The sequence below is a fragment of the Phoca vitulina genome, unplaced genomic scaffold (assembly GCF_004348235.1).
Source record: "Phoca vitulina isolate PV1807 unplaced genomic scaffold, GSC_HSeal_1.0 scaffold16, whole genome shotgun sequence".
Lineage (NCBI taxonomy): Eukaryota > Metazoa > Chordata > Mammalia > Carnivora > Phocidae > Phoca > Phoca vitulina.
The window spans coordinates 6696259-6722168 of record NW_022589719.1 but is presented as its reverse complement, the minus strand read 5'-3'; the positions used below and the strand labels follow the sequence as shown (position 1 = coordinate 6722168).

Sequence of the window (25910 nt, the reverse complement as noted above, 5' to 3'; positions counted from 1 at the left end):
AAAAGGAATTCCAAGTATTGTTTCCCTCAGAAGAGATAAAGATTTAAAGCCTTCTCCAGAGAAGACCTGGCTGAACAACAGTTTATCAGAGCAAGGCTTCTGAGATTGCCAATGTAGATAACACCCAAGTACCACTAAAGACTGTCTTCCATTCTCCAGATTTATTTTCAGCAACATCCTGGAGCATAATGCGCCTTTCCCACAGAGTATTGCGACATCACTATACATGAGGTAGAAATAGAAACCTCGCAGAACAGGTTCTACAATTAGCAGGAGCCAGGAATGTGGAACACTTTACATTTTCATGCCCAGAGAAAGCTACCTTCTTTCTTTCTTTCTTTTTCCAGTTAGCACCTTACAAAAATGTAATTAATGGAATTCCTTCCGTCAGTATAAAGCAGGCTAATCAATATAAGGAGCTTAAATATGTGTGACATGACAGATTCTGAATATTTGGGCTGAACGGTACTAGACCCAAGCACACGTGGAACTGGTTCGTCAAGACTCGCTTGTCTTGTGAAATTTCCTCTTTGTCTAAGGACATGCAGTCTCTCTCTGACTTACTTCCAATTTCCCTCCCCTCCTTCTTCCTCGCTAACAATATTGAGTAAAAAAGAAAACAACAAATAAGTAGGTTCTAAGAACCTGGGAAGGCCAGCATTTGAACCCTCAGTACTGAAAATCTTCACCAATTCCTAAAATCAGACTTGATCGTTTTTCCCCTAGCAAAACTCATTTAGAAATAAGAAGCTACACAGAAAGAGCATGATGTTCTACTAAAATCCAGTGAGAATTCTCACAACAATCTTGACCAGAACAGACTCTTAACTTTGATGTTAAGAGTCCCTCTGAAGGTAACTCTTCCGTCTGTCACTTGATGTGGTATCAGAGGCCACAAATACAAACTTGTCAGCTTTGGCCGTATATTTTCATAAAATATAATGTAACCTTTTAAGCACAGGATTAATTTTTCTCAGGCCCTCTCTTCATCTTACCACCCAACTATTTGATACACTTAAATTCCTTAATTCTGTTGAACATTTTCTGATTACAAATGTAGGAACAGCAGAAAAAAACAAAACAACACACAAAAAACTGGAACACCACCTTGTCTGATTGACTTCTGAAATACAGGGGTCTAGGGGTGCATGCTCCATAGGAGGCTTTCAGTAAATCCATGCTGAGTGAATTAATTAAAACCGTAAAGGAGAAACTAAAAGTCACTTACAATCTCAGCATCAATAAGCAGCTATAATTAGAATTTTGCTAATTCCATCCAAGGTATTTTTCTTGAACAGTCTATTTATGGTTGGTATGTTGCCAATACTCAAAGGTATGGCCATACTGGTTGTCAATTTATGACTAAAAAAACGAAAAGCAAACTCATAACTGAGTCTCCTGACTTGCCTCACACCCCTCATGTGCGGGTCTGTCCTTCCCAGGAAAGCTTCAGCAGGACAGGATACCTGTCCAGGTTATCCCCAAAACAGTTCGGGACCTCCAACAAAGTGCTCCAGAACTGAGGTCTGCATTCATTCTGACTAGCCATGGCCAGAGCCCTAAACATTGTTAAATATTTGCCTTTTCACCTTATAAGCATCCCTTGTAAGCATCCCTCTGAAATTGGGTACAGTTCAATTAGAATTCTTGGCACCACAGGTGAATGAGAGTCACTATAAAAGAAACGACTAACTTTGCTTTTATTATAAACGTCGTAAAATTTATCTTCTTGATCAAGTTACAGCGATCCTCAAAAAAACATCTAGGAAAGGCAATGTGGTGCTGGAGAGAGAACATGGCTTGGAGTAGGAATGTTCTGGGTTTGAAAGCTGCCTATATGCTTTTCTAATTATGTGACAAATGCCTTGGATGAATGTCTACATAATGAGAACCCTCCATTTTCACAACTTACAGTGACAACAGTAAAATCATCCTCACAGAGGCATTGCATGAATTAAGTGAGGTACAGTTTGTAAGTGGTCTAATTACGCTTAATTCATTTTAATAGTATAATAAATTACAATAACCAATTTTTTTCAATATTCTGTTAGTTGTTATACATAGGAAACTTTACATAGACAAAGTTCCTTGTTTCTACTGCATAAGGGATATACAATATAAAATATACTTTATAAAATTTAAACATATTGTATATCTTCCTGCAGGAAAAATAAAACTATTGTCATTTATTTATATTTCAACTGATTCACAAATTCAGTCTTGGTCAGTTTCCACATACTTTCTTTTGCCCATAACCTAGCAAATGATTTATATTGTTATTTTTCTTCTTTTGTATTTAAGACTGTAAAACTGCTTCTAGAGTAAATAATTCAATTCAAAACTTACTGTTTTTGAGAACATATTTGTCTATTCCTATAGAGAGCATACAAAAAAGTGAAAATGAGTTGCATCATATTCCCAAAGAGGAAGAAGAGAAATAGCCTTTATTGAGCACTTAAAATGTCCCAGACTTTGTGCTAGCTATTTTTAAATTAACCAGTACCATTTCCACAACAACCCAGGTAAATACAAGGTTATTAATCTCATTCAGTTGATAAGCAAACTGAAGCTCTTGGAGGTTACGTTACCTGAGGAAGATATTTGGCTGAAACTCAAATCCAGATCCAAATGCTGACCTTTTTCAGTGCCAAAGGAAAAATTACTCCAAACATGGTTTGGGATAGAATTTTTTGAGCTATATAATTTGCAACATCTTTCTGGGAAGAAATTAGCATCACAGATGAAATGTTTAAGAATATTTCTTTTTATTTTATTTTTCTAAGCAAATTTCTAAAAGACCTAAATAAGATTGAGAACTTCTGGGAGGTTGGCTGCTCATCCAGTCAGTGCTCCATCAACAGTCTAAAGTTCTTTGACTGTAAATCTTTTCCATTTTTGTTGTTGTTGTTGTTTGGCATCTAAAAATGATTACCAACCACTCTCTTTTCTTATAACTGCCTCTGCCAAGACAGAAATCTTTGCACTGATCTCTTAGAGGACTTTTCCTTTGCAGTAAAACTCTAATAAAATTTTGATACATTTTTTTTTAAGATTTTATTTATTTATTTGTCAGAGAGAGACACAGCGAGAGAGGGAACACAAGCAGGAGGAGTGAGAGAGGGAGAAGCAGGCTTCCCGCGGAGCACGGAGCCCAATGCGGGGCTCGATGCCGGGCTTGATCATGACCTGAGCCGAAGGCAGACGCTTAACGACTGAGCCACCCAGGTGCCCCAATACATGCTTATAACTTAATTGTCTAAAAAGATTACTTTTTTTATTGGACCACAATATCTGAATTTGTGGAGACAGACATGCAGAAGCAAACTTAATGCTTCTTGGTCCACAATTCAAGCAAATATTTACTTAGTCAAAGAATGATTGAATTGTGTATATTTATAATTTTGATGTGTCTAAAAGCTCCTGGTACACACAGCCAGAATCTCTGACTTCCTCAAATAGTGTGTGGTGGACTGGCCCTGAGTGTTTTTGACAGTTGACTGATCGAATGTTGAGTCAGGGATACATTTAGTTTGCGTTGAGGAAGATATATTTATGTGGTTTGCAGGCCACTTCCACAAGCTGTTCAGTAACTATTAGTTATCTTAATATAGTAATGAATTCTGAGGAAACTCCTTTTACTTCATACGCAGACTCAGGTGCCAGGCCAGTGGTTATACGGAAAGATGGCATGTTCTAGGGTGTCCAGCACTGATAAAGCAAGAGAAATAAGATCTGAGTACAGGAGACTAGGGAAAATTATTTTTTAAAATTTCAACTCATGGGGCATCTGGGTGGCTCAGTCAGTTAAGTATCTGTCTCTTGATTTTGGCTCAGGCCATGATCTCAGAGTCATGAGATCAAGCCCCACGTTGGGCTTCACACTCAGCGCAGAGTCTGCTTGAGATTCTCTCCCTCTGATCCTCCTCCACCTCACTCATATAATAAATAAAATCTTTTAAAAAATTAAATTGAAACACGCCAGAGATCTTCTCAAATTTATATTAAAAATGCACAACACTACCAATAATGAATTATAAAGCTGAAATAAACTTTTCAAAGCTATCAATAAAAAAGACTTTCAATTAACCATGTTAGAGGAAAAGGAAAGACAGAATTGCTTTTCTATACGTTCTCTGAAATATTTTTAAACATCATATTAAAAGGTCATTTCATAAAACACAGAAAGAAAAGTAGGACAAAAAGCATTACAGAAATATGATAGGAAGTTAGCTAATTAAAATATTGTTACTTTTCTGGATTTTGACTTTATGTATTCAGAGATTTTAAAATTTGTAAATTTGTGATTTTTCCCAGTTTAGTTATTTTCATACCTCATTTTCTGTTCATATTTTTGTAGCTTCCAAAATTGTGTGTCTCCTTCCCATGAAGAGCTGTAATGTATCACTCACATATATGCCAGCCATCCTAAATGTTTCATACATGCTAACTCATTAAATCCTCACAACAGCGCCATGTACAAGAAACGATTTTTGTATTGCTATTTTACTGGTAATGATACCAAAGTTCAGAAATAAAGTTTTCCTGCCCCAAATGAACTTGACTGTGTACCCCACGTCACTCTGACTCCCAGGGTTACTGGCTTCAAATACTCATTCAAGGGGAGGGTTCCCAATAATCCTAAGTGTCCTTCTTTAAGGATTCTGTCCTGATTCCATACAAAAATTTCTTTCTTGTTCTGTAGCTAAGAGCTTCTAGGAACTGTCAGCTTAGTGAAACACAGCATGTTTTCATTGTTCTCTCCAAAGTGTTTAAGGTGCTTAGAGTCTAAATGGATGAGAAAGCCACTTGTCATTGTTATTTGGTGTCCATGAACTTGATTTCAAAATCCCCTTCAGGTCATGAATAAGTTTCCTTTCTCTTTTGCCCTGAGTTCTGAGCCAAGAAACAAATCAAGAACCTTCTTCAGAGTGTACAGATCTAGCCTTGGCATCTTATTCTCTCCTCACTCTGCCCCTTGCAAGGTCATGGCTCAGCGCTGAGGACACTCAGCAAATAAACTCTGTGTGCTGTTGCTGCCATAGTTATTATTTAGCTATTCTAACTTTCTAACCAGAAAAAAATGAATTAGAGATGCCCGGATTTTCTAATTATATGCCTTAATATTTTTTTAGAAAGCATTAATAAATCAACCTTTTCCTCAAGGTGGCAAAATAAGTTATATTATCCATCTGTCAGTTTTGCCATTTTATTATATTTATGCCTCATTGTAACTTCTTAAGTCCCTATAAAAATAAATTGCATAGTTGATAAACTGAGCAGTAGTCATCTAAACTGATAAGAACAGATACTACACTTGATCTTAGCCAAAAGGCCGAGAAGCGATGAGCAGTAGTCATCTAAAGGATTATACTTTGTAACGAAATCGGGGCTGTAAAAGAAGGAAACTTGAATAACGGTATATTCCATCATACAGGAATGAATCCGCTGTATGGCATTTCTGCACAACAGAGTATCATGTACTTGTTAAAGAGAGCAGTATCATTTTCCAGCAGGTTGCCACTTGCAAGGCTGAACAGTTGTTTTGGGTGCTAGGAATAAGAGGCTTCACTTCAGAATTTTTCTATGAGCAGGGGTCTAGAGGGAGCCCAGAACTCTCCATCTTAGCAAGATGCCTCCATGTCCATATCCGACACACACAACTCTTCCTCCTGCTTTCACAGTTATCACAACTGAGTCCATCATGACTCAGTCACTGTGCTCCTTAATTCTGTTCATATCAGTTATCTCAAGAAGACCAAGATTTCCAGATCATCCCTTAACCCTCAGAGTTTTATCCTCTAGTTTCAGGGAAACAGACTGCCTTTGTAACCATCTCTCACTCCTTCCCAACACTTTGAGATACTTCCACTATATCCTCTTGTGCTCAGTGTCATCAACAGTAACTTATGTCCCCCCAACTTCTTGCGCTGAAAGTCGGGACACTCCTGAAACCCCAATTTCCATATGGCATTCTCAGGTAATAGCTATTTGTCTCCCATACCAGTTGGGACTGAAGATGAGGTGGTGAATTTCTTGCTCCTCATTCACGGACTTGAGTCTCACATTATATCCATACTTCCTACTACCTCTCCTAGTGGAAGTCATCTACCACTCCCTGGGGACACTTCCCTAGCTTGTCTTAAGATTTTCAAACTCTTGGCTTAGTGTAACTCTTTTCAACATGATTCCTAAAATAATTCTTTGAAACTACAATATACACAGATAATCTTTCTAGGACCTCGGTTCTATCTTCAAAGTTGTTTTCTCCTCGCCTATTTCACTCATCTACTCCCACAGCATACTTTTGGTCAATGACTGCAAACTCTCTAAAATCTCCAGTTATCATCTCCATCCTTCTAGCTCATTCCCTATAAACTCCAATTCCAACAACTCCTTGACCCAGATTTTCAATCCACTGACACTTGACCAAGATTTTTCAATCTTCAACCCCATCATATTTTGACTGTCCTTTCTGCTCCTGGTGCCCTCACTTTCTTCTTTAAGATGCTAATGGTCTGCCATTATACTCACCCACTTGCATACACCCTCAGAGCTCTAGCTCTTCTCTCAGTTTGTCATAAATTCATAGTTTGAACATGACCCTAGTTAAAAACAACACTCCAGGGGTGCCTGGGTGGCTCAGTCGTTAAGCGTCTGCCTTTGGCTCAGGTCATGATCCCAGGGTCCTGGGATTGAGCCCCACATTGGGCTTCCTGCTCAGCGGGGACCCTGCTTCTCCCTCTCCCACTCCTCCTGCTTGTGTTCCCTCTCTCGCTGTCTCTCTCTCTGTCAAAATAAATAAATAAAATATTAAACAAACAAACAAACAAACAAAAACACAACACTCCATCTACTGTCCATCTGTCCCCATGCACACCATCACTGGAGAAAAAGACAGGTATGTTGGGTGAGTTGATTTGTTTTAAATTAATAATTTGAGTGGACTTGTGCCATGCTGTCATACCTTTTCTTTTCTCTTTTAACATCCAGCACATACACTCTTATCACTCTTAGGTGCAATTTTGCTGTCTACCTCATCATTAAAAATAAAGTATTCAGAAGAAATTACCCCCCAAAACCACACCTACCCACTTACCTACACTTGTATGCAATAGTGTCTCCACTCTCACTTGCTGTAACAGATTTATGAACTCATAGTTAAATCAACTCTTCTTGTAAACTAGCCCCCATCCCTTATCACCTGCTCTAGAAAATTGCTCAATGATGTACATGTACAATCATACAAAGATGCCTAAGAGATATCTTTAAGTGGAAGAAAAAGTTGATTTCATATCTGAAAGAGCCAATAATTGGAAGAATACTCTAGGTAGAAGAAAAGTGAGCTTGCAGATGTCTTATACTTAATATTTTCACTTTTTTTGGTTATTATTGTTAATTATATTTATTTGTTTATGTACCTACTCACTCATTTAATTCACTCATTTATACATTTATTGAGCATTTAGTCTGTGCAAGGAAATATTCTAGCTCTTTGGATAAAGCAATTAAGAAAGAAGACTAAAAATATTTGCTTTCACGAGCTTTCTAGTACAGGAACAGACAATAAACAACAAAAATAGGTAAAGGGTATGTTAAGTAACTATAAGTGCTGCTGGTAAAATAATGTGGGGAAAGGAGATTAAAACAGGTCAAGAAAGGAGGGTTGTAGTTTTTATAAGGATGACAAGGGAAAGCCTCTCTGTCAGGAAAAAAAATCAATTCAAATTGGAGAAGAATTATTTCATTTTTCTTTTCTTTCTTTTTTTTTTAAAGATTTTTAAAGATTTTATTTATTTATTTGACAGAGAGAGAAGGAGCGAGCACAAGCAGGGGGAACGGCAGAGGAAGAGGGAGAAGCAGTTTCCCTGCTGAGCAGGGAGCCTGACATGGGGCTGGATCCCAGGACCCCGGGATCATGACCTGAGCCAAAGGCAGACGCCCACCCAGGCGCTCTGAATTATTTCATTTTTCACTCAATTACTATTTATTGAGCAGCTACTATGTGCCAAGGTATAGATACAAACTCAAATTTAATATAAGTGTTTCCATGCTTTGTTGGACTCATCTCAACTTCCGTTCACATTGATGCTGAAGCTTTAATTTCTGCCATCTCTAAACAAAAATTATTATAGTTATCATATAACTATAGTTATTGAGCCCTACCTAGTGTTTATCTACCTTACCTCATTGACTCCCCACAGGTGACCTGGAGGTAGGTGTCACTCTTGCTATTTTACAAATGAGAAAGCAGTCTTGGAAATGGGATAGTGATTAGGCAAGGTTATGAAACCAGTAAGTTGGCAAAGCCAGGATTCAACAAGAAAATTGTGAATTGGTAGCCTGAGCCTTTCCTTCATTCCCAGTGCTCTCTGGGTGTTTATGAGCCTGCAGTACCCAGCAGAGGAAGAGCCCCAGAGTTCTGACATTGAATAAAGATTCGGTGGGGCTACCCCATGCTAACAAAGCAATTCTGGTAACATATGCAGAGTGTGACTGCCTGGAATGGTAATGCTCTGAGGAAGGTCGTGTTTGCTTTCAAAATGTCTCCATCACCTTTTAGCAATACTCCCCACTCTCTCTCTGGCTCTTTTTGTTTTGTTTTGTTTTTTCTTGATGGAACTGGAACGGGAGATAAAAAGGCATAGGGAACTCCTCATGTGTCAGGGCCTAATTAACACAGAAAAATGCCCAATCAAATATTCTGTATCTATGAACAGCTTGAAGCTTAAGCATCATTTAGAAATCAGTGAAAATGTAACACACTGAATCAGTGGTCTTCAAAATTTTTGTATAAGCTTTAAAAATCATTTTGTAGAATTGTTTATCCTTTTGTATAATTTTATGAGGACATCCAAAATTTCTTTTTTATCATATGTGTAGATATTTGCAAAAGATGTAATTTCCAGTGCATTATAAAAAACTGACATTTTAAAATATAACTTTTATAATAGTCTTTTATACTTAACTCATATCCCTTTAAAATACACTTGCTAGAAGCTCCTACTATTGTAAAATTTTAACTGTTTCATTGTATCTTTAAATCTACCTCTGTTTTCTGTTGTTTCTACCTCAGAATATTATCCTTTATATTTTGTCTGAAAGTATTTATTATCTTCTCATACTTCTAACAAAAAAAATTAGAAAATAAAACTAGCTATTGTCATTTCAGGAGTAAGAAAAAGAAATTAAAATAATTTTTAAAATTTCTTGTGAACATGAGGCTCTTACTTTTAAAAAATCTGGATTGAGTTATCATTATGATTAACAAAACAAGAAAATTTAGTCCAAAATTTAATAGACATTAAACATAAAATCTAAGATCTTATTATAAACACATCTCTTAAGAATATCAGTGGGCTTTTTGAATGTTTTCAATTGGTTCAGGTATCCGTGGATACGTATTACTTCTTGTTACAATGAGAGGTTTCAACATCAACTCTGTGTTAATCCTTTGTCTTTATGAGGATATTTACTAAGCAAACATCTTCACATAAATGTGCAGATAGGAATGCAACATGTTTTGCTATGTTATGTTGTTTGGTTCTCTGAACTACAGCTGAATTAAAGTTTGTATGTGATTTATCATGTTTTTTTTATTTTTTTCTCAGATTTTTTATTTATTTGACAGAGAGAGACACAGCGAGAGAGGGAACACAAGCAGGGGGAGTGGGAGAGGGAGCAGCAGGCTTCCCGCTGAGCAGGGAGCCCGATGTGTGGCTCGATCCCAGGACCCTGGGACCATGACCCGAGCCAAAGGCAGACGCTTAATGACTGAGCCACCCAGGGGCCCCATCATGTTTTTTTAAATCAGGTTTTTACAACCTTCCTCAGCTGCCCATTTTATGTAGGTATGCATGCAAGTATGCCCACCGGCATATATGTAAATGCTATGTCACAACTTGTACTTAACAAAGGGTATTGTTGTAGAATGTCCTTAGCAACAAAATGGAGCATTTAATCTTTCCATAAAGTTATTGTTAAATGAAGAAGACCATATTATAATACCACATGACTTAGGAAAAAAGATAAGCTTATGTTAAACAATTGTTAGCACTCATGAAAATAATCCCTCTATTTCTCTTCTAACAGAATATTGAAACAAATGTTACCAACCATAAGGAAATTTTCCAGCCATCAATTTCCATTGTATTTCTGAAGAATATCATTAAATTATCCTCAAATAATATAACCATGATGTCATTTGTTTTATTATTAATCAAATATTTGTTTCTTAAAGTGCCCATGCTCCTGTGGGGAGACAAAACATGAATTCAATTTATATTGTGTTTCAAACTCAGAACCTGCTATTAATGGATTTGATCTATGGCAACAAATTCCCTATATGTGGCCTCAGCGTCAGGCATGTGATGCTCTAGGATCTGTATACCGCGGATGCCATTTTGGATCCAGAACAATGTTTTAATTTTATTTGAGGCACGGTCCCAAGTTACATTCTGGTTCTATTTTCAAACTCATCAGTGAAATCATGTAACTTCATGTTCTAGTAACTCCACTTGTTATCTTTCCAGACAAAGAGAGGATATTACGTCTTCCAATAAGTATTGTGAGACTTAATGGTGTGAAGCAATTGGAGAGGGCCAGATGAAAGGTACCATAGCAGGTAAGTACAAAATCATTATGTAGGCATTGTACCATGTGTCATCTCAGCTTGTCTGGCTGACTAAATGGCCAGCTAGTTGTCCCTTATCGTTGAGTTCACCTGGAGAAACAAGGGCTAACATGGGATTGGTCTTACCTAGACCATGGTATATACTTGGGAATGTATCTCACTGAGACTTGCTTGTTTGGCAAGAAATTACTTCTTTTTTCTTAAAGATTTTATTTATTTATTTGACAGAGAGAGAGCACAATCAGGGGGTGTGGCAGGCAGAGGTAGAGGGAGAAGCAGGCTCTCCACTGAGCAGAGACCCTGATACGGGGCTCCATCCCAGAACCCTGGGATCATGACCCTAGCCGAAGGCAGATGTTTAACAGAGTGAGCCACCCAGGCGCCCCAAGAAATTACTTTTGAACTCCAACTCAGGTGATTTCACAAAGATTTCTGATCACAAGTAAGTGGGCTAAGTAACCACTGAGGCATTAAATGCATGCATACTTCTTATTTTATGACTTTACTTCCAGATGTGCTCATGACAGGGAGGGTAAATAGGGTTTATCTCTAGGGTCATTTCTAACCAATTTGTTATGGTTGTCAGGAGGGCAACGATGAAGAGGATTCTGGGGCCACAGGTACAGTCTCCAGAAAAGGGGTTCATGGGAGATGAGATTCGACTCTTACACAGTGAAAGCAGAGAGTTGTAGCAAAAGTACCTTGTAATTTCCATGCCTGGCATAGGCCATAATTACCGTGGTCAGGTCAGAAAGTGGTAATGATATTCATACACATATCTAGGAAAATCCCTAAGGGCATGGCACACCCAACCCTGCCAAGTCATGTTCAGATCTCTAAGTAGACAGAAAATATTTTGTCAGTGGGATTTTTTCCTAGTAACTGACTAATCTGAAAATCACCAATTGAATTCTATTAAGCCATTGCTCAGTAACCAGTTGTTTGATTAAATTCAACTTGCTTTTCTTCATACCAGTGCAGATACAGCTTAAATATCCTTTGAGTAAACACTTCTTTTTAGGGGTTGGCTTAATTTCTAATCATATTCTGAAGGGGGCTTTGACTTCAGAAAATTTAAAACTATAGCATTACCTTGTTCTTTCCTGGGACCAATTAATGGGGCAGATTCTTTGCATTCAATGTGAAGGTCCTGTACTTTAGCTAAAGTTTCATTTTCTCTCCCAGCATTTGGAAACCTACCTCCTTGTACAACAGAAACTAAGCGTGAACCTCAGACGTACTGAGCTGAACGGGCCTTGGCGCCAGTCCCCAAATACTGGTGTGCAGAATATCCCAGAAAGTGCAGTTTCACTCTGCTCCCTTTCATAAGCTGTGGAAGGAAGTAAAGGAAGCATGCCAGGTTGTTATTCAACTCCAGTATTTAATCAGGCATTACCTGGGCACTTGTGAAACTCTCCAGCTTCTAAATTGAGAGTAAAAGCAAAGAGAACACAGGATGGAAAGAGCTTAATTGACAAGGCTCTCAGGATTGCTCAGGATCATGTGGCCATTCCCACACAGGCCCCTGTGACTCCCCAAACTCCTGAAAGTCAGCAAGAAAGCCCATCTCAATTCTGGTGATTTCTAACTGAATGCTTCACAGCTTTCTCCAGGATGCCAATACATGTTAATTCACTTTGTGTTAAGTGTGACTTTCGATAAAACTGATTTCAGTGTACTGCAGACAAGGCCCCTCACCACTGTATTTTCTCCATTCAGGTTTTTGGTACACAAAGAGGGCATACTACTGTGGGAAAGACAGGTTTGTTTATGATATAGGAGAACAACATGGGGCTCACACGGAGTAACAGGTGCAGGGCATGAGTCATTTTGGTTTCCTCACCTGCAAAGGGCAAATCCAGCATGTGCCAGAAATTCCTGATACACCGGCGGACATTACCAAAGTCTTTGTCCTTTTTTTTTTTCATTTAGGGCAGGATATGGATGTCCCTTGTTCTGCCACTGCTCAAGAGAACTAGCCTGCCCCAAAGTCAAAACGATCAACCTATGAAACCTGGAGGGTTGGGCTTTTTTTTTTTTTTTTTTTTTTTAAGGTCTGAATGAGGTGATATCTTCATGCTGACAGCTGAGAAGCAGGTCAGTCAGGTTCTTGGGTGCTCTATTACACAAGCAAGATTTGGCCAGCTCCACCTAATTTTGTTTCTCTGGCACCCTCCTGCTCAGTGGGACATTGTCATACTTAACCCATCTGTTTTCTCTGATGCTCGGCAGACTCATTCCAGCCAGGACAGCTGTCTGTGATATTTTAGTTCCTGTTTGTAAATACCTCCAGAACCTGAAGGTAAGTGTGGACTGGGTTACCTAGGATCCCATCCCCCCCCCCCTTTTTTCTCCTCTTTCCCTTTCTCCTTCCCTCTCTGTCTCTTTTATTTATTTGCCAGAGAGAATCAAAGCAGGCTCAACTTTTGACAGAACTCTCCGGCAAGTAGCTACGGAGTCCCTTATAAAAACAGGTAGTTGTCTCATTAATTACCTTCCAAATGAGCATTTGCACTAAGTGACTTAGCTTTAGGAATTACTTCCAAATTTGCTCAATGATGAAACCAGCTGCAGAGTTAAATAAAAACCTTACTTAAAATGTACATGACTACAAGAGAGAGTTGCCGTCAGATCTTAGTAAAAGTTTCACGATGTTTAAAGTGGAAATCGCATAAATATGAATTGATTATTTAGATTTAAATTATGCACTTGGGCTTTAAGGATCTTGCCAAAGTATTATAATATGACAGTTTTTGAAAAACAATATTTGAATACAATGAATTACAAACTTCTATACATCTTTTCCAAAGATTTTATTAATCAAAAAATTGGCAAAATGTGTAACTATTTCACTTAGCATGGTATGTGTGTACATCTGGTGCTCATTGGAAATCTGAATGGCTAAGTCAGTTGCTACAGAACACATCTTATGGAATGAAGGTGTGGATCAAGTTTCTCAAAATTATTTTGTTTGTGGCTAGGTAAGTCTCCTTTAATTAAAGGGATGTTGATTTACTGTTTAGCACTTTCTATTTGATCCAAGGAGGGATTTTCTACAGTGAAATATAATAGAAGGCTGAAAACCCCATGCTTGGGAATCTGCGTCCAGAATATTCTGGAGACAGTTTTTCTTTCTAAGCTTGATACTCTTCCATCTAATTATTTCAGTACTAAAGATTATGACTAACAATGTTCATATTAGCAGGGAGTATGACATTCTACATATTTTTCCTGGATTTCTGCATACCCCAGTCTTTTAATTAGAATTATGTTCACCAACTTGAAATTTTTTTTTCCTGAAGGAAAGCCTTGTTTTTCTTTTCTTTTTAAGTCAAATAAAAGTGAAATGATATATCTACGGTCCTCAGGTACAATTCTTCTTTCTGGCTACTAGATATTCTCATCCTTTCAAAACCCTCTTATTAAAAGAGGCATTTCTAGAAGCATAGTTCATTATGCCCTCATTTATTGAAGCTCTTTCATTTAGGAAAAGCAAAATACTGTTCAAGATTGTAAAGGCCACTCAAGAGTAACAGGGTCTGCCTGGGATATTGGCTAATGTCAGACTGAATTTCCTATTACAAAGAAAAACAAAACCCATCTGTCTTAACCTGTAGCCTGGGATCTATAATAAAAAACAAGCAAAAGCAACTGAAAGAGAAGTAGCACATTCTATGTACTGTTTAGTTATTTCACTGCAGAAACATGTTTTTATAGTATCCCCTCAGGGCACTGAACTAATGTTGTAATTTAAAAGTTTGGATTGTGATTGACTTGCCAATAACTAGCATTTCTCTTCCCTTGCATGGATTGATTACCTGATACAAACCAGAGTACCACCTGATTTTTAAAGGCTTGATATGAAATGGGTATGACTCAGTTATAACAAGAAGGCTGGGCAGAATAATGACTCTATGCATTTAAGGGGAAGCAAAATTATGCAGAGAGTCTGGACTTGCTTCCCTTAATGGTCATGGTTGTTGTGTTTCTCTCACCACTTTCTGCAGCCCTCCATACAAAAGTCGTAATGTGAAACCACTTTTTAGTGCCAACACCAAAAACAGGGGAGGAAACTGTGTTCATTTGCTCTGCATAGAGTAATTATTAAAAAAAAATAGTGCAATGCACACCCTCTGAAAGTATATTTTAAAATCTGTTAAATACCAGAAACAATAAAAATAGTTAAATATATACAGAAAGGTTTAGAATCTGTTTTTAAAGTATCGCAAAATGGGTGGAAATCCTTTTTTCTGTTCACTTTATAATAATTCTAATCTTAGAAGTTTTTCGAGTTTGTAATGATCTTAGCTCTGTTCCTATGCTCTACCCCCTCAAATTTCCTCTCTCACGTTTCTACCTAGGGGCCAGAAAGGGCAAAAAGAACAGTAGGGAAAATGATAGCTACCGGGTTCTCCTGATTTACTCTCCTTCCGCAATTGCACTTTTCTTTGGTGCCACTTCTGTCTGCCTCCACAGTGCACCTGGCTGACAGATGAACTTGGGCACACACAAGCATGCCAACCATCATCCAGCATAACTTTACACAATGAGTATACAACATACTTTAAATATTTAAACTCTAGAGATGGAGAGAGGCCAAGAGGAAAGTGCAAAGAGAAAGAGCACAGATTTCTTTTATTGCCCTTCAGAGCTTCTGTATTACCTCCATTAGCCTTTGGGGCTTACAACGTGTTTTCTTCAATTCAGAATAGGGTTGAACTTAACCAAAATTTTCTAGTCCTTGTCCAGCAAAAGCCCAGGGCTGGGGTTCTGAATAGCTGATGGTTTCAATTCCGGGTTGCTTCTATCCCTTTAAGATGAAGAGACCTGAGGGAGAGGTGTAACCTGTTTCTCTTGGAAGCTAAGAAGCGGAAGCAAAGTTATCCTCCACTGTCAGGCCAGGATAGCAGGACTAAACCAATTCTCACAAAAGCCTTACCCATAACTGTATTATTTTTGGAATAAACTGCAAATGGTATTCACAACACACATCATCCCTCTCTTCCATTTCCCTCTTTTCCCTGGAGATAAATTATAGGCAGTAACAGAATGCTTGGCTCATTTGGGGTATTAATACCTTTCAAGTTACAATCAAAAGCTGGGTGAAGGGTAGAGAGATCCCATTGGTGGCTCAATGTTACAAAGTGAATCCAGAACAACAAAACTCACTTTGCTGACTCTTGATATGTGGATTCCCATTACGGGAAGGGAGTGAAAGCTCAATACCATGTTCCTCATGTAACGTGAGAAAATTGGAACAGCTAAGGGCTGTTTTTTTCCCTTCTGGTGACCACTTCATTAGGAAGAGAAAATAACCACAAAGGGAAAACAAATCAAAATGTATAATAACGATACAATGGGTGGCTAAGTACAATTCATAAATTTAATGGGACCACTGGAATTAGATAATGAAAAAGGCTCTAATGTTTGCTATGAACTTGACAGAGTTCACAGGAGAAGGATTTTTCTGAAAAGATACATGGAAGTATTTTTAAACTAAATTGAATTGTATTTTAAATGTGCTGGGTGAGGTATCAGTTTAATAATGTGTTGGTGAACTAGAGGTCCTGGGGATGATAACATTTGTTAATTTGTAAACTACATGCTAAAGGTGTCCACCTAGAATCATAGAAACAATTGTTGGGATTTTCTTAAATTAGGGTAAAAGTGTATTTAGTGTGTCTGAGGGGTACTTAAGGTAGAAGGCCCTATTTTTCCAGTGTTTAAAATAGTGGTATTATTGGAGCGCCTGGGTGGCTCAGTTGTTAAGCATCTGCCTTCGGCTCAGGTCATGATCCTGAGGTCCTGGGATCGGGCCCCCCGAGTCAGGCTCCCTGCTTCGTGGGGAGCCTGCTTCTCCCTCTCCCACTCCCCCTGCTTGTGTTCCCTCTCTTGCTGTGTCTCTCTCGGTCAAATAAATAAATAAAATCTTTAAAAAAAATAATGGTATTATAAACTGCTTTGAATAAAATAATAAAATTTGGAGAAGCTGTGCTAAAAAAAATGTTGGTGGGAAGAAGTTCTAAAAAGCAGCTGAATTCTATATTCCCTTGTAATCAATTTCTATAGTCCTTTGTAACTTCTATTTCACAGATGAGTGATGACTGGCTTTAATGCCGAGGTTTGAATCCTAACCCGATGTCTGTCACTACTCTGTGTCCTTGACACTTTTCTTTTCAATTTATTGTTTTATTTTAGAGAGAGGTGGGGGAGGGGAAGGGGGCGAGGGAGAGAGAGTCCTAAGCAGACTCAGCACTGAGTGCAGAGCCCCACATGGGTCTCCATCTCAGGACCCTGATATAACGACCTGAGACGAAACCAAGAGTTGGAGGCTTAGCCGACTGGGCCACCCAGACACCCCACATTGTTTACATTTTTAATGCCCCATTTAATTATGCATAAAACAGGACTGATAATCCCTCCCTCATTGTTTGTTTGATTGTTTTTGGTAAGGATTAAATGAGAAAATGTGTGAAGCATCTGATTTAATAAAAGCAGAGTAGTAATACGTTTTCCAATGATGTTAACATTTTTTGGATCTAAATCCATTTTCTTGGCCATCACAGAAAAGTGAATGAAATATAAACAGACAATATCACAAATACAAACACCTATGTAATTCCTACCAGATCAAGAAACAGAGTAGCAGGAGTATACGGAGTCCCCTTCCAGGAGATTTATTTATTCTAGGGGGCAGGGAGGGGCAGAGGGAGAGAATCTTCAAGCAGACTCTGCACTGAGCATGGAGCTGGGGGCAGGGCTCGATCTCATGACCATGACCTGAGCCAAAACCAAGAGTCAGACTCCCAATCCATTGAGCCACCAAGGCACCCCTGCCTTGCCTTTTAAGTAGAATTTATTTAAGTGATAAGCATAGGGCATGGAAAATATTACATTTCGAAAGTCCTAGGAATCCACAGGTATGGACTAATTACTAAAAGCTTTTGGAGAAAAATATGTATCAGGATGTATTATAAATATATTTAAGTATATCATTAAGCAGGAAGGGGGCACTTAAATCCAAAAGAAAATCAGATGGAGTATTTAGAGACTCCTCAGACCCTAATGAAAACTCAAGGCTGAACATAATTGTAAACATTTCTGGGAGAGCTTTTAAGAAATGCCACGTAATACTGGACCTTAAAAATAGCAAGTGCACATTCTCCGTTTTCTTATCTTAGTCATCCTGGAGGTTTTTAGTGAAAAATAAGCTCTAAGATCCAATTCAAAGAATAGGAAATTAGTTTTCAGACTTTATTGTTTGAAGAGGAACAGTCTAACATTTTTAAAAGAATATTTTTATATTAAAGATATTTCAAATTTTATCTAATTTTTATTTTTTTATTTAAATTCAATTAGCCAACATATACTACATCATTAGGTCAGACATTTCTAATTTTAGCATCTAACTAGGTTGAAGTCAGTAGAGTTGGATTTCAGTTCTTCTCTTCCATTCACTAGCTGTCATTACTAGCCACTCTGAACCTCAGTTTCTTCCTTCGCAAAATAAGGATATACAAGCTATTTTTTTTTTTCACAAGGGATCATTGTGAGGATCAAGCGAGATGATATTGCAAACTTTCTGAGCTGTAAGGCACTTACAGAAATATTATTATATTTTCATAATAAAAAATGGAATGTCTATTAGCTGCTTACTTTAGGCCAGGTATTGATTAGAGTACTTCTACATACATCATTTCATTTAGTCTTCAGAACACTGTGATGTCAGTATGATGATGATGATGATGATAAAGTAAGTGCTTATTATGTTGATTATTTTTCACAGGTTATTCATAATAGAAGTCAAAATTTTAATATAAATCTAATTTTAAAATCTTTCCCCCATATCCTCCTATGAGTTGTGGCACTTCCACATTTCAGAGGCAGAATGATAATGCCTGGATTAAAAATCTGGACCAGGGTTTCAACCTCAACTCTCCTACTATCTAACTATGTCATTTTTTCTACACATTCTCCCAGCCAGATGTTTCATTTATATAATAAGGGAATATAAGGAAAGAATATCCTGAAATCTGAGAGTCTTCCTGATTTTCCCTAATTTTGGATTAATAGGAAGAAGGGCATCATTAAAGTGTTGTGAAAAAAAGGGATATTGATTTAAATGTTTTCAAGTGAGGTCCCTGTTATTTTTAAGGTCCAGTATTACGTGTTTAGATTATAATCAGTAACATCATTTTCATAATAAACATTCCAAATTATATCTTTATAAAAAACATATTTTCTTAAACAGGTTAAAGAAATCAGCCAGCTCTACGTGCCCTATATTTACAATATTTTACTTAGCAATCCATATATAATATCTCAAATATATATAAATATTTCAACTTGTCAAAAGCTAAATGATCTTTGAAATAGTGGAATAGTGGTATGTGGCTTGACAAAGTTTTTGCATGGCATTTCCTTAGAAGAAAGAAGAAATAAATATTATACAAAAAATAGAACTCACTCTAGGTTTAGTATATAATCCAAAGAAAACTAACTTTTGGAATAAAAAGTATGGTATTATCGATTCAGTATTATATCTCTAGATTTTTATTACTTTAAAGATGTAGATCCATTTAAAAAATCACTACTTCATGTAATAATTCAGATGCTTGTTATTTGCTTTTTTTTCAGATTCTCCTTAATAACACCAATACTAAAAAAGGCTACTATGTTGACCTCAGCCAAAATTCTGTTGATTTCAAATTTGTTTAGTTTACTATTAATTGGAAGTCATGGGAAAGAAAGTCTAGAAAGAAACACAACACAAAGCATTGCAGCAGACCTAAAAACAATGGGAAATGAATCTGTTCCTTTGGAAAGTGATGCAAATTTAAGCTCAGATAAAGAAAATAGAGAAACCTCCAATCCCGAGGCAAGTAATTCCCCTCTTTGGGACCCATTAAATAAACACCATGGAACAACAGAAGTCTTCAGCAATTCATCAACGAACAACTTTTCTAGGAATCCAAGACCTATGCCTACGTCTCCCACAAGCCCTCCTCTGATCCATAGCTTTGTTTCTAAATTGTCTTGGAACTCATCCATAGCAGATGAAAATCCTCTTCCAGTCTCAGCACCTCCCAAAGCTACATCTGCTATATCTTCAGAAAAGTTCACTTGGTCTTCAGCCAGTGATACCATAAAAACTCCTGGCAACAGTTCCATTTCAGTTAGTGTCCTCCCTACAGCACCAAACACCACGTCTGTGACCCCCATGATAACAAAACCAGAAGAATGGCTCACCACATCCAATGATAGCTTCATAGGGTTTACCCCCTACCGAGAAACAACAACTCTACAGCCCACTTTAAAGTTTACCAATAACTCAAAAATCTTCTCAAATACATCAGACCCCCAAGAAGGTAAATATAAATGGATTTAACTTTCCTTTTGTGTGAAACTGAATCTCGAACTAAGTCATGCAGATTACAACTAAATAATGTACCATATTGAAAAAAAAAAGACTACAGCAGCACAGGCGGTTCTCACTTTTGGGGGGCATCCATGATATTCAGTGGAAAGAGTGAAGGGATTTTCAGGCTTCAGGCAGCATACAGTACTCATTACTGTATGGGAACATGACGAGACAGCAGGACAAAATTAGAGGAAGGTTAGGTTGAGGTAGTAGGACAGTTTTGAGATACGGTGCAATGATTTTCACTGAATCTGAGAAAACTGCCTGAAATGTCCCATGCTTTTAGGAACAATATGCAACTGAACTTTAAAAATATATGTATGTGAAAATTGAATAAAATAAATGAATTTATAAATTATCTGATACCACATAGCAATCACAGGAAAACAGAACACTGATTTTTTTAAAAAATGTAAATAAACGCAACAAAAGGAAATCCTCCTGAATTTTTAGTTTAGTACCTAATGAACACCATAAAAACGGAATGTAGCTGTGAGTATCACAAGAAAAGCATATTATGGGAACATTTTTATGTTTCACTTAGGGATTATGTCAAGTTTTAAAACATAAAACAGAAAAGATCTCTAATATAATGAAAATTCATCATGTTTTGTTTTTTCAGGTCTACCCAAGTTTTTGTTTCCCTGAAATTTGTTTTTCAAGTTTTTGTTTAAATTCTAGTGAGTTAACATATAGTGTAACGTTGGTTTCAAGGGTAGAATTGAGTGATTCATCACTTACATATAACACCCAGTGCTCATCACAAGTGCCCTCCTTAATGCCCATCCCCCATCTAGCCCATTCCCCCACCCACTTCCCTCCAGCAAACTTGTTTGTTCTCTATCCTTAAGAGTCTCTTATGGATTGCCTCCCTCTCTCTCTTTTTTTTTCCCCTTCCCATATGTTCATCTGTTTTGTTTCTTAAATTCCACATATGAGTGAAATCATATGGTATTTGTCTTTCCCTGAAATTTTTTAAAAATACTCTTTTTTCCCCCATGAATCCAGTGACTTGCAATACAACTTACTTTCAGATTATATTAATGATGTAAACACTAAATCATACATACAAATTCCTACTTGAAAGTTGTTAGTGTACAGGAAAAGTTTTAAATTTTGAAATCTAGGCTTTATAATAGCACTGCAGTTAATAGATTGTAAGTACATATATTTTCATTTTAGCTATAATTTTAACGTATCCTTTCATTCATACATACTCTTATACTACATCAGAAAGAGGTTTTTTTTTTTTTTTTCTTTTGAGATAGCGCAAGCAGAGTGGTGGGGCGGGTAAGAAGGAAAGAAAATCTTAAAGCAGCTGCACACTCACCATGGAGCCTCACGGGGGTCTCGATCTCACAAGAGTGAGATCATGACCTGAGCCAATATCATGAGCCAGACGCTTAACTGACTGAACCACCCAGGCGCCCCTACATCAGAAAGATTTTTAATAAATATTCTCTCTCTTTTGCCTCTCTAAACACAACATACATACTAAGAATACAGAGTACTTATGTCCACCATTGCTCTTTAATCAAAAGAAAATTAGTTGACTTTGTTTTGCTTTTATTTTAGTAGTAATTTTGCTGTTGAGCTTCTAGTGTGTAGGTTAATTTTTTTATAAATGGGTTTTAATATAGAATTACAGACTTTATAAGACCCCTCACCCACTTAATTATTAACATTCTCATGAAATTTTTTAAAAAACTCTGAAAATACAATACACTAAATATAAGTTCAGGGAGCAATACATAGCTTGTTAATAACGAACTTAGTCTTCAAATAAGGTACTTAGTAAAAAGGGATGATAGAGTAAAATTTTGGGCTCCCTTAAACTCAGACCTACACATCTGTTCTCAGTGTGCAAGACACTGCAAACATCTTGCTTTGGTCTATCTACTGTATCTGGAAATATCCTATATCAGGATATACTGCTTTTCCCTTAGAGTGCCTTTTCAGTTGGGGTTTTGTGGATTCATTTTCTATCACCCACTTACTCCCATTAGCTTTTTACTTTTCAGTTATTATAGAAACAAGTTCAAGGTTCATTTCATCATTAATGTGCATTAGAGATTCAGAGTTGATTAAAAACTTAATATAGCACTCAACATAGAAATTAGATCTTAATGGAGCATATACATGGTATTTCAGTACTATTGTTGTTAAAAAAGGAATGAGAGACAGTTATAAAACTAAGAAGTATTTCAATGTAATTAAAAATTTGAAGTATGGTTTTATCAGGAGGTATATTTGCCAACATATCCCAAATACTCAGCACTTGACAAAATACACACACATCACCATTATCTAATTAAAAAAAACACAATATTATTTAAACATTCTTTGTTATAAAGAAAGTCCAATGTATATATTTCTCTTCTTTGAAAAATTATTTTATATTTCTTTATCTGTTAATTATTTTTTTCTTTGTTCTCTAGAGAATAAAAATACAGGAGTAGTATTTGGGGCCATCTTAGGTGCTATTCTGGGTGCTTCATTGCTTAGTCTTGTTGGCTACTTGCTGTGTGGAAAAAGGAAAATGGATTCATTTTCCCATCGGAGACTTTACGATGACAGAAACGAACCAGGTAAAAGCAACTTTTAGGACCTCACCTGCACACGGTGGTTTTAATTAAATGAGGATACCAATGTTCACTACATTATCTAGAAGGGAGTTGGAGATTTATATGACAGAAACAGACTAAAGATTTATTCTGATCTACTCTCTGTTTCTCAAAGAACATAACCAAAATACTTATGGACCTGTGGATGGAATTTTAAAGCCATTTGGAACTGTGGCTCATTGCATCACAATTAGTTTTAAATAAACCAAATCCCAGAACCTAAAACATGTCTATAGAACTGGAAGAGAATGGTATGCCATTGAGGAAAAAAAATGGCCAGTTTTGTTAGCAAGTAACTGCAGAGCCATATTCTCTGCCATTGGTGGATCTCTTAGCAGCAGTAACTTGAACAATGGCTTATTCCAATTTGGAGTTCTTCTAAAGTTTACACAGATGCAGTAGCCCTCAATCAATTATCTTAATGAGTCTCTAAAACAGAATCTATAAAAAGCCATATATTTGGGTACATAAAATCACAATAACACAGGAATTTGTCACTCATGTGATAGAAAAGACCAACCGTAATATCTATGAATGAGAAATGTGTCTGCTAAAAATAAAGAACTGGATTTGTTCTTAATATAATACTAATTAGAACAGAAATGAAATAATTTCAAATAATTGACTCATCTTTTTTTTTATACTTCAGGAAAAAAAAATGTTTTTTGTTCTACAAAGGACTCTTGCCACCATAAAAAAGAGTTAAATGCCCCTGGTACATCCTGTTGATAAAGTCTTGTTGATTTTACTAAGTTCAGATCATGACTGACATATTGTTCATCTTTAGAACCAAATCCATTAATTGTAAATTTAACTGAATTCTATTTTGGGGGTTTCTAGCAATCCATATAAAATAAAAAGTGGCACTTTTCAAAATTAAAGGATAGGATTTCAGACAACAGGGATTTCTATACTTTTTTTTTTTTAACCCCAGAATCTCTTCTTTACCGTAATCACATGCAAAAGCTCAGTCTATCAAACTGATACAGTCTAAGATGTTGTGATTAAGGCATAATGGAATAACTCAATCACAACACCTCCTTTTCTCCTTCAAGAGAGCTTTGAAAAACCTCCCCCAAGTCCCTAAGGTTACTGGGCACCCAGTCTGTAAACAGAAGGTGTAAAGAATAGGTAGGATATGAGAATACCTAACTGAATAAATAAATCACTAATCTAACTAGTAATTAGTCACTGCCTTAATATTTAAAGATACCTAGCACGTGCCAAGTTTTCTTTGAAAATAAATTCAATATCATTAAGGAAGTAAGAATTGGCTGTTCATTGAAAAAGTAAAAAATAATCTTATATCATTAATCAGAGAATGTCAAGTGCATGATAACTAGGATCTATCACAAAGAAACATAAGGTTTTACAAATAGTTTTCTTCCATCTCCATCTTCCCTGGCTCAACCATAAAGATATTGAGACACTTAGAAAAATAATGACACTGATTTAAAATTAATGCTCTTCAGTTTTTAAAAATTATTTTTTTACACCAGAAGTAAAAATTCTGAACATGTTGACAAGGCTCTGAATTCACAAGATTCAAAAGTCAATGAGACATATGTCTGTCCTTCATACAAAGTACCACTCTACTTTTTTTGTGATTTCTCCCTTAGTTCCTTTATTTTTGGTTCACCAGGAGTAAAATTATTTTAGAAGTTAAACTGTTCTCTTAGTCTTAGAAAGAAATGTGTCATGAAAAATATAGACTTATTTAAAATTTCAAAACCAATATCTGCAAAGCCTACACGAAAGATGTATCTACTTACTCATCTGGAACAATTGCTATAGTCTGGCAGATGCCTGAGCATGCATCTTCCAGACTGTCAACATAAAACAAATTTTTTTGTTACTTTTTTAGTTCTGCGATTAGACAATGCACCAGAACCTTATGATGCGAGTTTTGGGAATTCTAGTTATTACAACTCAACTGTGAATGATTCATCTATGCCAGCAGGCCAAGAAAATGCACGGGACGGCATTCCTATGGATGACATACCTCAACTTCGTACCTCAGTATAGAACTAAAGGGAAAAAGGCTTCTGACGGCAAATGATCGCCTACATCCTAGTCTTTTCACAAACCCATCTTCCAAAAGCTAAAACAAGATCACTGTCATGTGGCTGTGCCAAGGAGAACTATAGAAGTATGAGACTAGTAGCAGAAACGTAGAGGATAAATCATCTACAAGGTTTCATTTCTTACCATGTTTGGCTGTGCTGAATCATCTATCGAGTAACCTTAATTTGTATTTTGGTTTATTTTATTCTGAGTGGGAAATGGTTTATGGGAATCAGGTAAAACTAAAAGGTTTCACAATGCTTTCCCTGCCTATAATTTAACTAACTCTATTGTCCTAATTTCATGCATCAAGTTGGGCATTCCCTTGAAGGAAAACTGGAACAGTAATTTTTTTTTTTTTTAATTTGGACTTAAGAAAGAGAGTATATGGAGTTTCTGTTCCTGGGAAATTAAGGTAATGGGAGTGAGAGACTTCTCTCTAGTACATTTTACTTTCCTGTCTCAGCACATACATGGTCCGTCCCTTGAATTGCCAGACTGACAATGACTTTGCATTCAACGGGGCCATGGTAGGAAAGCTGACTCTACCCGGGAAAGGGATAGGTTCTCTTCAAAGGCTGGGGAATCCTAACCTGTCAGATTTCTTTTACGACTCAATTAATTGGGTGCTTTAAAGAGTCCATGAGAAACACGGTGAAAAAAGTCAGCCAAAGCATATACCTGTACATAATTTTTACAGTCTTAAGATGTTAAATAAGAATAAGATTTATTATGTATTAGATATTATTCCTTAATCATATATGGAATAGATTCTGTATCTCTAAGTGTATAAAGTGTAATGTTAAAAAAATAGACAAATAGAAATATAATGCAAACGAAACATTTTCTGAGCATCACTTTTACATACAGTACACGCAGCATCATTTGGATTCTAGTATGTTTCAGTTTGTTTTTAATCACCACCTGCATTCGGCAGGAAAAATACACTCCTTAGTATAGGAAGGTCAAGACTTTAGGGACTAGAGGATTAGAGCAGGGGTTAAATTCCCAAAGAAGCAGTGAATGTGTGAAGAGGGCAAACAAAGCAAGAGATTTCATTGTTGAGTTGATACACAGGGTGTGTGTGTGTTTGTGTGTGTGTGTGCGTGTATGTGAAGAAACAACAGCCTCAGAAAATGGGGACAAGCAATTAAGTAACAGAAGAACATAC

The 25910-nt window shown here is 36.8% G+C and overlaps 2 protein-coding genes and 1 non-coding gene across 3 annotated transcripts in view; 1 reads left to right on the top strand and 2 right to left on the bottom strand.

Annotated features, from left to right (window-relative positions):
* Nucleotides 1-25910, bottom strand: part of ANO3 (anoctamin 3) — a 272078-nt gene that overhangs the window by 48954 nt on the left and 197214 nt on the right. The gene's annotated exons all lie outside the window — the stretch shown is intronic.
* On the bottom strand, nt 5159-5344 carry LOC116638944. The gene has a single exon (XR_004300721.1). It is a non-coding gene; the product is annotated as a U2 spliceosomal RNA (small nuclear RNA).
* On the top strand, nt 18001-25900 carry MUC15 (mucin 15, cell surface associated). Its single transcript, XM_032413851.1, has 3 exons — nt 18001-19998; nt 22490-22639; nt 24540-25900. The coding sequence occupies exons 1-3, from the start codon at nt 19242-19244 to the stop codon at nt 24698-24700; spliced, it is 1068 nt and encodes a 355-aa protein (XP_032269742.1). The 5' UTR covers nt 18001-19241; the 3' UTR covers nt 24701-25900.

Bases quoted from the DNA above. Each gene is read 5' to 3' on its own strand.
- MUC15 (XM_032413851.1), top strand. From the start codon at position 19,242: ATGCTTGTTATTTGCTTTTTTTTCAGATTCTCCTTAATAACACCAATA. The intron at 19,999-22,489 runs GTAAATATAAAT...TTTGTTCTCTAG, and splicing joins TACATCAGACCCCCAAGAAG to AGAATAAAAATACAGGAGTA. The intron at 22,640-24,539 runs GTAAAAGCAACT...TTACTTTTTTAG, and splicing joins CGATGACAGAAACGAACCAG to TTCTGCGATTAGACAATGCA.